At 35.0% G+C, this 14,886-nt stretch overlaps 1 protein-coding gene across 5 annotated transcripts in view; it reads left to right on the top strand.

The window, feature by feature from the left end:
* EXOC2 (exocyst complex component 2) overlaps window positions 1-14,886 on the top strand; it is a 256,500-nt gene that overhangs the window by 52,718 nt on the left and 188,896 nt on the right. For all 5 annotated transcript variants that reach the window (XM_036072478.2, XM_036072479.2, XM_036072475.2 and 2 more), the window contains 3 exons: window positions 482-642; window positions 5,462-5,638; window positions 7,750-7,873. In XM_036072478.2, the coding sequence (XP_035928371.1) occupies window positions 522-642; window positions 5,462-5,638; window positions 7,750-7,873 (422 nt within the window). In that variant the 5' untranslated portion in view covers window positions 482-521. The remainder of the gene's footprint in view (window positions 1-481; window positions 643-5,461; window positions 5,639-7,749; window positions 7,874-14,886) is intronic.

Raw genomic sequence — 14,886 nt, 5'->3', positions numbered from 1 at the left:
AATATATTGATTTGACCACATTAAAAAAGTTGCTGTACTAAGTATAACACAAAAATAAAGTGAAGTTCAGTATACCTATGGGGATATAAATGTATTTTAATTTTTATGAACATGATTAATCAGAACATCTTCCTTTAACAACTTGGAGAGTAGAACAATTTCTAGCATATTTTTGGGATTCAGCAGGTGTAGGCATGGAGCTAAATGGTGACATTAGGTTCTATCTATCATTATATTGAAAGTTCCAGAACCAAGGGCTTAGTTGCCTGTTATTTTTCTGACATTTCCCTCACAATACCAGGTACAATGTCTTTGGTAAATTTAATGTTCAGTAGATGTTGGCAGATAGGCTAAATGACAGCTACAAAATTCAGAACTTTAAGAATGCTTTTTTGTTTTGGTATTGAATGTCTAGCATTATTGTATTTTTAGTCAGTGCTTATTTCAGTTGTCACTAATACTTTCCTTTCTTTTTTGACAGATTACTTCTGTAACTAGATCTCTGGTTTGCTCAACAAAACATGATGTCCCGATCCCGACAACCCCCTCTTGTGACAGGCATCTCTCCAAATGAAGGAATACCATGGACAAAGGTCACAATTAGAGGAGAAAACCTGGGGACTGGCCCAGTTGACCTCATAGGTAAGAGCAAGAACTGTGTTTCAATGGTAAATGCATTTTTATAGTGGGCAGTTGAGACAAGCTGATAGAACAACAACATTGTGATCAGTATAGAATGATCTGAATAAAGATGAAAGAATTATTTGGTTTTCTGGCTTTTCTGTTTAAAATCATTATTTTATCAAATCTTGTCTAAATTGCTTTTCACTAAGTCCTTCAGAAGGTTTCCTGCAGCTGAGATTTGCCTCCAGTTCCTGAGCCTTGCTCTCTCCTGCTTTGATTGCCCAAATAGCCTCCCTAGCTATTTTTGCTGTCTTTAGTTTTCCCTCCATTATACAACTGTCTGTATTTGTTCTGTAGCGCTCTGTAAATTATACCTCTTCTGTACCTTATTGCCCTTCAAATCAAATCTAAACTCTTATCTCCTGGTGATATCAGTACCACTTGGCTCTTATCCTCACTTCACCTAGAAGAAACTATCCACTCTCACTGGGTGCATATCCTTACTGAGACCTATGAATCTTATTTATTTCCTTTCCTCTGCCACATTGATGCTTAATCGTTGTTGAGAGAGCCACCATGAATCTGAAATACGAATAGTCTCTGTCTGCCAAAACTTGAGACTTCCAAAAAAAAAAAAAAAGTTCTTCAAACTAAATTCCCACCCATGTTAATCCATCTTTTTATTTAGGCTCCCCTAATACTTATATATTTATGGTAAGCTAAATTACAGTTTTTAGGATCTGTTTATGGGTTTTTTTTTTTAATCTTTTTAAGTTCAAGGACATGCATGCTCTGTACCCAGTTGGCACTGTATAAATTTGTTAGTTTGTATAGTGTCTGTCCCCCCAACTCCCACCCTGTAACATAGAGACCTTTTACTGCTGATTATTTAAGCATTCATGTTTGTCAGTGGTTCTCATCCCTGGCTTGTCTTTTCTTTTTTTTTAAGTTTTTTGTTTTGTTTTGTTTTTGTTTTTTTAATTCCACTTAGTTAACATACAGTATAATTGTTTCAGGTGAACAGTTTAGTGATTCAACACTTTCCGTACAATACCTGGTGCTCATCACAAGTGCGCTTCTTAATCCATCACCTATTTAATCCATCCCCCCCACCTGCCTCCCCTCTGGTAACCATCAGTTTGTTCTCTATAGTTAAGAGTCTGTTGCTTGGTTTGCCTCTCTCTCTTTTTTCCCTATGCTTGTTTGTTTTGTTTCTTAAATTCCACATATGAGTGAAATCATATGGTATTTGTCTTTCTCTGACTGACTTATTTCACTTAGCTTGATACTATAGCTCCATTCATGTCATTGCAAATGGCAAGATTTCATTCTTTCTTAATGGCTGAGTAATATTCCATTATATATATATATATAAATTATAATTGGTCAGTTAGGATTATTTTCTTGTGAACTCTGAGATGCATTTAGAATAGAGATGCATTCAGAATGAGGAAGGGAGAGACTTCAGTATATGCTACTGAACATATATGCTGATTACCATATAAACTTATCTGGATTCAGACATTCTCTTGACTCTTCTTAATTTATGAGGGACCCTAGGGGCGCCTGGGTGGCTCAGTCGGTTAAGCGTCTGTCTTCAGCTCAGGTCATGATTCTGGAGTCCTGGGATCAAGCCCTGAGTGAGTTCCCTGCCCAGCGGGGAGTCTGCCTCTCCCTCTCCCTCTGCTCCTCCCCGACTTGTGCTCTCTCTCGAGCGCGCTCACTCTCTCTCAGGTAAATAAATAAAATCTTTTAAAAAAATTTATGAGGGACCCATTGGTAAAGTATTGGAGATTATGAGTTGGAACTTATTTTTCTTGCATAATTGGTGCAGCTTGACAGATTGTTTTTTGGCCATCTGGAAAACCTTTGGAAAAGAGAAAGTGAATTGGAGCTCGGCACTATGTTTAATAAATGAGTTTTGCACTTCCCAGCTAATTCTTTTCACTAGTGTTATTTCAGTATTGTATTGTTTTCTCTAGCCATAGTTTTTGATTCTTCAGTAAACAAAAATTAATTATTCTTATGAAGATAGTTTTATCTAATCCTATGTCTTGCTTTTTTGACATAGCTCATTCTAGATTTTTCTTTATCCAAAATGGAAAAGTCCCTAGAATGCATGGTAATAAACCACACAGATGGAGGTTATGTCCAACCTTTTAGCTGGAGCTCCTAACATGACAGTTACTAGTCTATGTAAATTTTAATCTTGCTTTAGCTTCAGGCAATGCTATTCTTATTTGACTAAGTGTGTATACTTCTATAAACTTTGCTAGTTCAGCTTTCAACCTGCCTATCTATTGCCAAGAAACCATTTTTAAAAAAAGCAAACTCAACCTGCTAAATAATTTGAATGTTTTTAGCTCAGATGATATCTACACTAGCCAAGTGAAACATTATAAAAATAGTTTATTTGAAATTCTACAAGTTACTTTAAAAAAAAAAAAGATGTTGTTATATTTTATGAAGCAGATTTCTTGGTTTGCAGTAACTTAGCAAAAATGTGCTTTAGAAATTAAGAAATCAATCTTATGATCTTATTTAATTTTTATGACATTTAAAATGATCTGTTTGAATCTATGTTTAAAATTAAATGGTGATTATTAGTTTTTTTTTTAGTTAAAATGCAGAGCAGATATTAAATCAGAGAAACCCTGATAGCAGCTACAACTAGATGAATAAACTATTGTTCTGGGTAGTTTTTTCCCAGTTTGTACTGTGATAGATATAACTTATATGTTTGCTCATCTGAGCATGTTATTAAGGCTTGCTGTCTATATATTGAAAATCTCCCATTGCTCAGTTTTAATCATAAGGTTGTTCTCCAGCAGGGAACCTATATTAGGAATGACTTTATACTAAGTCCTGACATTTACTATTGAGTTGTTTTCTTTTCTGAAATGAGATAATATTTAAAATCACAAGAATCTTTTTGATATTATAAAATTTTAAAATATTAAGTTAATGTATTAACCTAGAGTGATATCAAAATACCTACCATCTGTAACACTAAAACTGTTTAGTTTATTAAAGCCTTTTGTATCATTTAAAAAATACATAGACTGATTTATGTATGCATAAACATTATTTGAACAAATATTCATTGAAGTGTTTCACAGTGCTTCTCTTGAAGATGGAGAAGAGTTCCAAGGGTGCCATCAATCTCTTAAATTGTGTACATTTTTCAAAACAAAACTGATTTTCAGGAAAGATATCAAAGACATTCCCATTTTGAAAAAATAATTTTGAATTATGAATGCATTTAAAAATGTATAAATGTCATTATACATTTTTAAAAAATCAAAGAAAACTTAGTCCTGAAGAATCCTTTAAGTGCTGTTATTAGAAAGACAGAATTCCAGGGGTGCCTGGGTGGCTCAGTTGGTTAAGTGTCTACCTTGGGCTCAGGTCATGATCCCCATGCCCTGGGATCGAGCCCCACATCGGGCTCCCTGTTCAATGGAGAACCTGCTTCTCCCTCTCCCTCTGCCCATCCCTCCCCACTCCCTGCTAGTGCTCATGCTCTCTCTCTCTCTCAAATAAATAAATAAAATCTTTAAAAAAAAAAAGGCAGAATTCCATACATGTATAAATAATGGTTGTTTTAGGGAAATCTCTGAAATTCATTATTTCAATAAATGCATCTTTAAAAGGTGGTGGTTTTTATTACTCTATGGTTAATATAACATTCTTACTAAATAGTGCTTTAAGTTGTAACAAAAGATGACTTGAATCCCTTCCTACATTTTTTCAACCAAATTTGGCATTAGTTGAGGTGTTCCTGGTATCTGAAAAAAAAATTATTAATTGCCAAACTTGACTGCTGAGCAGTATAAAAAGTTAAAGAGAAAAGAAAAGCGTGAAGTGTCTGTTCTTTGCCACATACATTTTGGTTTATTTTTTCCAAATTCATTTATGAGGTTGTTCTGTTTTGTGGAAATGGAAAATACAAAGAAAATAAGTTAGTTGAAGAGCTGGCATGGAGATATATTGGTGTTCTATCTGGGGTCACATCTTCCTCACTGTAATCTTTCAGTGCCTCCCTGTTTGGTTACTGCCTAAATTATAATAATTTACTTGATACCAGGGCCTGAGATTCCAGGCGTGGGTTGACAGTTTGGGAGTGCTGGCTTACTCTAAGAGCAGAATGTAGTATAGTGACAGTATCATTAGGGAAACACTAAGGCAACATGAGCTACCATTTAGGATACAGATATAAAAAATGAAATAGTAATCCAGTAAGGCCCAAGAATATTAGCTGGATTTACCAGACTCCAGGCTGTGCTTGAAGTAAAGTATATACTATGTATACCATATATAATTTAAACGCTAGGAAAAGTAATTGCAGATTATTTTCAGGAAAATGGATAAATATGATTTTAGGCAATGGTATATATACTTAGTATACTTTAGGATTTTATATCAATAACTTAGATTTCTAAAAATAGCAATAATTTCCCTTCTAAAACCTATGAAAGCAATTTAAGATTCTCATAGTCCGAGTAATCTGGAATGCCTACACATAATTATTATGGTCATTATTTTTTAATTTCATTGATGTTTGAAGAAACTTAAATATAATCTAAGGGAGTCTTAAATATTAGAGAAAAAAGATTAGACAAAAATCAGTAGAGACAGTATATTTGCAAGTAACATTGGGTATATTCAATAATAGACATAACTATTGAACAGGAAATGTTATTTCTAGATTTATTTTTCACTTCATGGAAAAAGCCTGGTAATACTGACAGAAGAATTGTCTTTTTACGTAATAGACATGTTTAAGACCTTACCTTTGTTCTTTTGAATTTTGTTACATGCATGCTTTTATTTTCAGGTTTGACAATTTGTGGACATAATTGCCTCCTGACGGCAGAATGGAGGTCTGCAAGTAAAATAGTATGTCGAGTGGGACAAGCTAAAAATGACAAAGGAGACATTATTGTCACAACCAAGTCAGGTGGCAAAGGAACCTCAACCGTGTCTTTCAAGCTACTTAAACCTGAAAAAATAGGTATCATCTTACTTTTTATTTTTAAAGAGGAAAATGAAAATGGGTTTTGTCTTTCAAAATCTAAAAATGTTCGATTTGTATAAAACTTACCTACTCTCACATCTCATTAACTTAGATTATGTTTATTTTGACAGGAATGGGATATTGGTTAAAATTTGTATTACTTTTGGAAAGGCAGTTTGCTGAGATAACAGTGAAACCTAAGGATGATGATCATGAGAGAACTATCATCCTAAATTCTTTATAAAATTTATTTCTTTAACAATTTGCTTTGCCAATTTTAGTTCCTTGATCTTGAACATAGTAATTACATTTCTTTCTATTATGCAGTCGAGATTTGAGATAAAATATCCTCCTCATTTGGCCAAATTAGCAATAGTATTATCTAAATAATGTTCTTGTTTCCTTCATTTTCTCCATCCTTTGAGGCCAGGACAAAATGTTGCCTGGCCAAAATGTGCTTTTAGCCCTCCAAACAAGAAATAAGCCCTCTTTTTTGTATACTGTAGCACTTTAAATGTTACTTTTTGTGCACTTAACACTTGTTTCCTCCTATTGGGGTAGTTAAGAACTTGGTCCCAGGAGGCAGACTCTGAATACTAATCTGGGCTCTAGCACTACAAACTGTGGAACTTCAGTGCTAGATTTTTTGTGGGTAAAAGTGGAACAACAATATTAGCTACCTTGTAGGATTAAATAAGTTAGAGCATGCATGTAAAGTACTTAGTATAGACCCTTACACAAAGTTAATGTCAGATTCATCTTTGTGGTCCTGTAATGTCTTGTACATGGTTAGTACTTGATAAATATTTGTATAATGTAGGACTATCACAAACATAATTAAGCCCAGGTCATACTTCTCTCTTATATTGAAAAGTAAATAATTTTGTAAATTGTTTTTGTTTTCTATCTTAGAGTGTAGAGCCTTTCTACAGCATTATCTTCCTTAAATTCCTAGACTTTTTTTTTTTTCCATAAATAAAAATTCAGGTAAGGAATTTAAGGGAGAATACAAAATGGAATTTTATATATAAATATATGCAATATATATGTACATATGCAGACACACATGTCTATGCATACATATGTACATATATAATATCCCTGTTTTTGTTTACTCATTTTTATTTAACATCTTCAAAAACTGAAAATTAAAGCAGGAACTTGTTATCAGTTTTCTGGAGAAACTTGAAACATTTTGGCAGAATCCAGCAATGTCTTATATTTATATAGCAGATAAAGACAACTTATTTGAATGTTTTAATTTTATTCTAAAGCATCCTTTCCAGGACCTAGCACAATATAAACTCAATAAAGGCTTATCGAGCCTAACTTAGGAGTATCTAGACTTGAGTATAACCTCTAACAAAGCCTCTTGTTGCATTCTGGCAGAACTGTGGGTGCTGATAGAATTTGTGGGTTCACAAAGGGTCATATAGCTAGAAGTTGCCTCGGATCAAATACCTTCCTTCATGAAGCCTTCACAGCCCCCAGCTGCTCCTCTGCTCATTGGCCCTTTGCCCATTTTCTCTTTCAACTCAAGTTTAGAGATAGTAAGCCTGTGAGTCCTATGCCAAAGTGATTGACAAAGAACTCAGTCACATAAAAGAGGGTACCATTTTCAGAGATTATATTTTGTTCACAGGGTTTACCCATTTTTCCTGAATATCCCAGTTATTTCCATTACACAAGCCATGCATTTCTTGGAAAGTATTTGACTGTTTTCTTTATATACAGAATTGTTGGATATTTTTTGAGTTAACCAAATTAATTTTACTATTTACTGTTTGTAAAATACATTTGTTTTAGCAGAAATTTTTCTCAGAGGCTTAGTGTGCCTTCTCTATTGAATAATGTACAGTGAAACCATGAACCAGGAGGTGTTATATTTACCTTTTTATAGATTCTTAGTGTTTTTAATCAAGCCACCAGCCATTAAAAAACAAAACAAAACAAAACAAAAAAACAAAATGAAAAAACCAGAGCTTTTGTGCTCTCAAATTTCTCAAAAATTACCTTAGCATGTATTTTGTATTAGGTCTTTAAAAAGTGAAACAATAGGGAAAGGCTTAGTCTGTATCTCATTAAGGATGTGCTCCTCATTTTGGTAGGTCTTTTGGATCAGTCTGCTGTGTGGGTTGATGAAATGAATTATTATGATATGCGTACTGACAGGAATAAAGGAATTCCCCCCTTGTCTCTGCGTCCTGCTAATCCGCTTGGCATTGAGATTGAGTGAGTACCATCTTGCCTTCAGTTTTCTTTATTGCTGAAAAGTTGTATATACTTACGAGTAAAGAGAGTTAAACTCCAGAAACATCCAGGGAAGCACAGTTGAAGATATTTCTATTGTTGGGATACAAGTGTTATTTCTGAAGCCTGCTCAGCTTTGCTGCCTTGTGAATGTTCCAATTAGTTAAAAATTTTGATGAAAACTACTTACCTCTTTAGTTTTTTGAGTTTACATTTTGTGAAGAAGAAAAGTATCTTGAAGTTTGTAATAACTAATACTTTTAATGTTAGGAGAATTAATTCATTATCCGGGGCTGGTGAGTTTAAATATTTAGATTGTACTTGAAATCAAAACAGAGTTTTCCATGTGCTTGATGTTTTTGGGAAATATTTTAGAATGATTAGGCCCACTGTAGTCTTTTATTTTGTTTACAACCCCTGCCTATAATTCGTATTTAATCTAGACTTACTCTCTCAGAATTGTGGCAGGTAAATGAGAGTTTTCAAGATGTAAACAAATCTGTAATTTTCTATTCTTAATTGCTAGGATAGTGTTTTAGCAACTTTTATAATTAGTACCTTTATCCTTGCATCTTACTTAATCAATTCATCTAACACATTAATTGTGTCTAATTTATTTTCTAGCCTTGGTGATTCTGCTCATGGAATTATATACTGAATGTTGCTCTATAAACACTTACTGAAGGTGACAAATTAGTTCTGTTAACACTTTAACCGTAGTTTTAAGTTTTTCTAGGAATGGGGAAAATTCTCTCCTAATCTTTATATATTTAACCTTCAAGCCTACACTTGAAGACCATTAGTAATTCAAATAGCAAGCTTCTTTTTCACCTAGTGGGGTTTTACCTCTGGCTAAGAGGAAGGGACCAAGTGTTTGTCTTGGGAATTTACCATGTGTTGAAAAATCCTGGGGCTTAGCAGCTTTTAGTGAGCTTGGACTGTCCTAGGTCACATCTTTAAAGCTCTTTGGCAGTATGGGTCATTCTGGGGCTGTTTTAAGGATTTCAGTGCTCTATAAATTAGGAGTTTGAGGATCAAGAAAGTCCAGAAAAGAATGGTAATTGCTAGCTATTTAGTTGAGCACAGTTTCAAGCATGAATAGACTTTGCAGTTGATACGAAGCCTTTTAACAGCCTGCTTCAATACTCTTGAAAGCCAGCTTCTTTCCAAGGCCTGCCACAAAAGAAGTATAGAGCAGGAGGTCCTTTTTGATTGTTCTTTCATAAGGAAAATACAGTTTTATATATGGGCACAGGGAGTATAGGAATATTGCATGAATTTTATATGAGCTTTAGACAAAACTATCAAAGTTAGGATTAAATTGAATGTTTACTATCATAAAATGGATTTTCTTAATTTTCAGTTGGCATATAACACACCCCCTATTTGACTTCTTTACCCTCCTTCCACCTTTTAATTGTCTTTATTATTTCTGTTTTTGCTGCTACCCAGAAAAGGGGTAGGCTTGAACTCTCTCTAATAGCACTTTTTCTTAATATGTGTCAGTATTATTCTTAGGGAACATAATAGGCAGTGAGGAATGCTAAAAGATGTTGACTGGTCACATCTACTGCATGGTAATTAGTTGCATCTTCACCTGACAGGTATTTCTGTTGCCAAGGATCTCTGGTCCCTATCAGCCCTCCACAAGTTAACTTCTGTTTCTACAACTGAGTTGCAAGATTGGGACAGAGAAAGGCACAGGTCCCTTTAGAATCAGAAAACACCGGGAAGGCCCTCCAGACCGTGAAAGGACAGCCAATAGTCCTTTTGCACATTTAAAGTCTTGAAATTTTTCCAGTAAAAGAAAGACAGGCTAGAGATACTAGAAAGCAAGAAAATGAAAGGTGGAAGTAGGAAGAGTTATAGAAAACCAGAGAAGAGAATGTTTTTGGCCAGAAAAATGCTTTTCCAGGTTCCTTTTTATTTTTTAAAGATACTTTCGGGAAAATAGCATTTATTTTACTGAATTCTCTGACCTCAGATAGAGAGATCTTATTTTAGAAAAAGAGAAAAGGAAAGGAAAAGCAGATGTTAAAATATTGATGTGGGTTTTATTTCCATGACTCAATTTATTTTATTTTATTTTTATTTTTATTTTTTTAAGTAGGCTCCACACCCAGCTTGGGGCTTGAACTCACAACACTGAGATCAGGAGTCGCATGTTCTACCAACTGAGCCAGCCAGGTGCCCTCCGGACTCAGTATTTTTTAAATAAAAGCTTTGCTCCCCGTAGGGAATGGTGTATGTTCAGGTTAGAATCCCTAAGAGTATTTCCTTATTGGTTTTTATTTCTGTATATTAATGTCATTTGGGGGTTTCTTTTATTTAAAAGGTTGGGAGAGGATCTAATTTTAATTTTTAAAAAAGTCATTAGAGGAGGAATAGTAGGGTTTTAATATTACTTATTTGTTGAAATATATTAATTGAGAAGGTTTGAAGAATTATGATTGCTTGTTATAAAATACCGTGGTCCTGATGAATTATCATTAAAGTTGTGATGTCACTTTGGAAGATGAATCAGCTGCTGGTAATTGCATTGTGAATGTTTATGAAATTCTCTTCAGCTGACAGTCAAATGTACAATGTGGAACAGTGAGAGGTCCTGTAGTGTTGTGGCCAGTTCATCTGAATAAGAAAAAGCAAGTAAGAGTAGCAGACTATACTTTTCTTGTTGCTTTTTGGTGTGCGTCAGAGTTTAATAAACATTTTATTGGTGTGCCCAGCTATGCATACTGTTGTCTTTCAGTTACAGTTTTAACAACTGGCATTTATTAGCCTTCTTTGACTGCTTAAGTTCTTCATATTCCTCAATTTTTCACTGAGGTTGTGTGCACATGGTGCACATGGATACTTATAAAAATGTTACTAATTGCTTGGAAAATACAAACTTCACTTTGAACTGAGACTAGGATTTAGTTATAAAAAGTCTGTATTTCTGATTTATTATACTGATTGTCACAGATGTATGTGTTCTTTGCATAGCTTAAATTGTAATGGAGACAAACCATTTAAATTGAAAGAGAAGATAAAACAGGTTCATGTTAAGTAAAAGCTGTCACTGGGTTATATTCCTTTTTTCTCTTTTAGAGAGAGGGAAAGAGAGAGAAAACACGCACGCACGCATGCACGAGCAGTCGGGGGGAGGCAGGAGAAGAGGGAGAGAGAGAATCTCAAGCAGGCTCCATGCCTAGCATGGAACACAATGGGGGCCCAGTGTCACAACCCTGAGATCATGACCTGAGGCAGAATCAAGAGTCGGATGCTTAACAGACTGACACCCAAGCGCCCTGCTAGGTTATATTTCTTCAAAGAAATATTTGTCTAACTTGAGAATATTAAGTTATGTTTTTGGAGATTGTACATATATGGGAGTGAGGACATAAAAATGGAGCTTTGCCCTTTTTATATTACCTACAACTTTTTTTGGTGAAATAATTACATAGAAATGGCTGCCTAGTCATATGATGCGCCACTAATACCTGTTTTATTTCTACATGAATTTATGGGCAATGCAAATCTGATTTTCTTCTCATCAATTTGGTTTTTCAATAGAAAGGAAAGGCGACCAATTTCCCACTACATTTAGAAACCAGAGACAGGTGGCAAAATCATTCTCAGTGTGAGTGTAGAAGAGTCTTGGATAAATTCGCCTTTTAGAAATTTTATAAAAACAGGTTTGTGGGCTGTGATACAGTGCCTAAGTCCAGAACCTGTCAGACGCCCCCCCCCCCAAAAAAAGAAGGAAAGAAAGAAAACAACATCATGCACAACCAAAAGCAAGCTCATAATATTTGATACAACAGAGTGAAAACAATGATGCTAAAAATCGAAAGCTAAAAGAATTGAGTGTAATATACAAACACTCAAAAGAACTATATAAGCCCACTTTTACTGTGTTAGCCTCCCCATCTTTCATCTTTCCATCTGCCAAATCAAGAAAACATGTTCTCTTTAATGCAGTAACACAACTATAACCCGGCCTTACTTTGTGGGGTGGTTAGAATTTTTCTCAAAATGATTTTTGTTTTGCTCATTCACAGGTCATTACTGTAGATTGTTCTCATACTTGAAAGCAAATTCTGATATGTTAAAAACATTCCTGTTTTATATCTGACCACTCAACCCGTGTACCTGGGTCTTCCCATGGCATGGGCTAAACCTTTCCAGAAGATTTAAATCTGAACTTACACTGCCATCTAATGGAAAGCATATATTTTAGGGTTGGCAAGAGTTGTCAGCTACTGAAATTGTGTTTGATTTCTTAAATAAAACATTTCATGAGCGTACATAGTAGAATATGTGTTGCTTTCACTCTCCAACTCCATGGTAGTATAAAGTGTAGATTTAGTTTAAATTACTCAGAATGTACCTTGCTTTTACTGACTTGTTAAGCCATCACTTTACTTGGTGGGTTACAGCCTAAATTCCAGTTACTGTGAACAAACATTTCAGTTTTAACTCTCAAACTTTGTCAGCACCATTGACACAGTGCTTCTTCCTTTGCTAATACTGTTATTAGGACCATTAGCAGTTCTCTGCATTGTAAATCAATTCTCCCTTCACTCTCCTTAAATTTCTATCTTTCTAGATGTGTAGTTGTGGTTTTATTTTATACCTAAGAGTCACTGGTTCTTTATTTGACAATAGAAGTGCCAGGTTCAAATCTTGATTATTTACATGCAACCTCTCTGAGGCTGTTTCCTCACTGTAATATGGGAATATATAACTCACTATGTTTTTATGACAATCAAATGAAATGATACTTATGAAAATAGTGTGTGAAATATAAAGAACTAAGTATTAAGAATAGAAATGACAGCAAATAACATTTTTGAGCATCTATTGTGTGTTAGAAACTGCTAAGCCTTCTATATGCATTATTTATTTTAATCCTCAGAAAATTCCTGGGAGGAAGATATGATCCTATTATCTAATAACTGGGAACTTAGGTTAAATAACTTCCCAAAGGTTATACAGGCAAATCTAGCAAGCTTCTGAGATTGAACCCAGAGCCTGTGCTCTTAGCCACTATTTACTATTATTGCTTCCCAATTATATAATGCAGTGAGTCAGCTCTGCTTTTGCAGATATGTTCCCTGTAGAGCTTCATTGCTTCTAGACATTGTCATTCATTGTCTGTTTTTTTTTCTATTTCACATTTTGAGGTGTTTGTGTAAAAGATCAGTATATTTAAGCATACATTTTGGGATAGAATACTGACTCAGGATGCCTTCAGCTATAAGCAACAGAGGGTGAAAATTAATTTAAGCTTAAAAAATATATTTATTTTCTCATAATATACAAAGTCCAAAGGTGGTGGACTCCATTATTGGTTGAGTCAGTGACCTAGTAATGTCACCAAGGTGTAAGGAACCTTGGTGCTCTGTTCTGTGCACTTAGCAAAGCACTGATTTTCTTCGTAATTGCAAATTGGCTAAAGCAGTTTCTGGTATTGAAGCAATAATAACACTAAGGAATAATATAAAAATCGAATATTGAAACAATAATAATACATAAGGAATAAAATAAAAATCAAATATTGAAGCAATAATACACAATAATTAATAAAATCCAATAATGTCTAGATGCAAAAAGACACTATCTCTTCTTGATTCTCCCTACAAGTATGGAGACCTTTCCCAGAAATGCTCCAGTAGATCTTTCCTCAGACATTATGGGTCAAAACAAGATCACTCAGTAGATATAGCAAAGCAAATATGATAAGCATGATTTGCTTAGGATAATTGGTATTTACTCAAGGAAGGTACAGTTGTGCTATTGTGTGGGATTGTTTGGTGTGAGGGTGGAGAATGCATGTTGGATTACTAGCCAGAAGTGGACTTAATTGTGTGATTTGAGGCAAATTATTTGACCTCGCTCTTAGAATTTTGTCATTTTTTAAAAAAGATAATTTGAGAGAGATTGTGTACGCATGCGAGTTGTAGGGGAGGGGCAGAGGGAGAGAATCTTCAAGCAGCCTCCTGCTGACCAGGGAGCCCTACCCGGGGGCTTTATTCTATGCCCATGAGATCGTGACCTGAGCCAAAACCAAGAGCTGGGCACTCAACTGACTGAACCACTCAGGAACCCCGAATTTTGTCATCTTTAATATAATTTCTGTCTTATTCTTGTAACTCTGATTCTTAAATTAGGTCTCAATACTCTTCTTCCAATTTAAATTTATATAGTAAGATTGGTAAAAGAGTTTTAATGTCTTCAGTAGGAAATCACTGTAAAGTAAAACTCAGTCTTAGGGGTAAATATGAAGAGATATGAGGAGATAGTATTTTGATCAAGAGATCCAATACTTTTCAAACTCCACTTGAGTCATTTAGGTGCCTGAAGGAGCTATATGTATAAGAAATAATAGTACATGGGAAATGAGATACTGGTAGGTAGATTAATGCTTCACATCTCAGCCTACTAGAGCTCTCTGGTAGAAGGACATGGCCTATCCCAAATGTCTGAAGTGGATCCTCACCACTCACACTAATGCCAAAGCTCAATTTCAAGATCTTCTGCCCTTTCTTCCTCTCACCCTTGCCCTGCCAGTGCATGGTGCGCCCATGATTGAAGAGATGAGGATACAAAGCCTATGGAGGCCTGGCCATGCCCCATGTGCTTCTCTTTATCACCAGGAGACTCCATGACTAGTAATGTGGCCAGGCGCATTTCTGCTCCCTCTTCAGGAGGAGGGAGATGGGGAAGGACTCCTGGGGTAGGAGAGTTTCTTAACAGCTCAGCTCCTAGAGCCTTACCAGACATCAGGTCTTTATCTTGTGATAAGACAGTTCTGCTTACATTTGTAAAAATAACATTTTGGTACATTGTTAATGAGACGTTTCTAAAATGTAAGAATCAGACGAATTTTCAATTTGGGAAGTTCTAGATAGCTGTATATTTGCATTGTTCAGTCTTACCGGTTTAAGCATTTTTACTGTTTAGGATATGACCTTTTTCATATGTGCTGTGTATATCCAGGTTTTCTTGTT

Source organism: Halichoerus grypus, chromosome 9 (assembly GCF_964656455.1).
Source record: "Halichoerus grypus chromosome 9, mHalGry1.hap1.1, whole genome shotgun sequence".
In the NCBI taxonomy this organism is placed as follows: domain Eukaryota; kingdom Metazoa; phylum Chordata; class Mammalia; order Carnivora; family Phocidae; genus Halichoerus; species Halichoerus grypus.
Note: the sequence above shows the minus strand (reverse complement) of the source record. Positions and strands in the feature narration are given on the sequence as shown.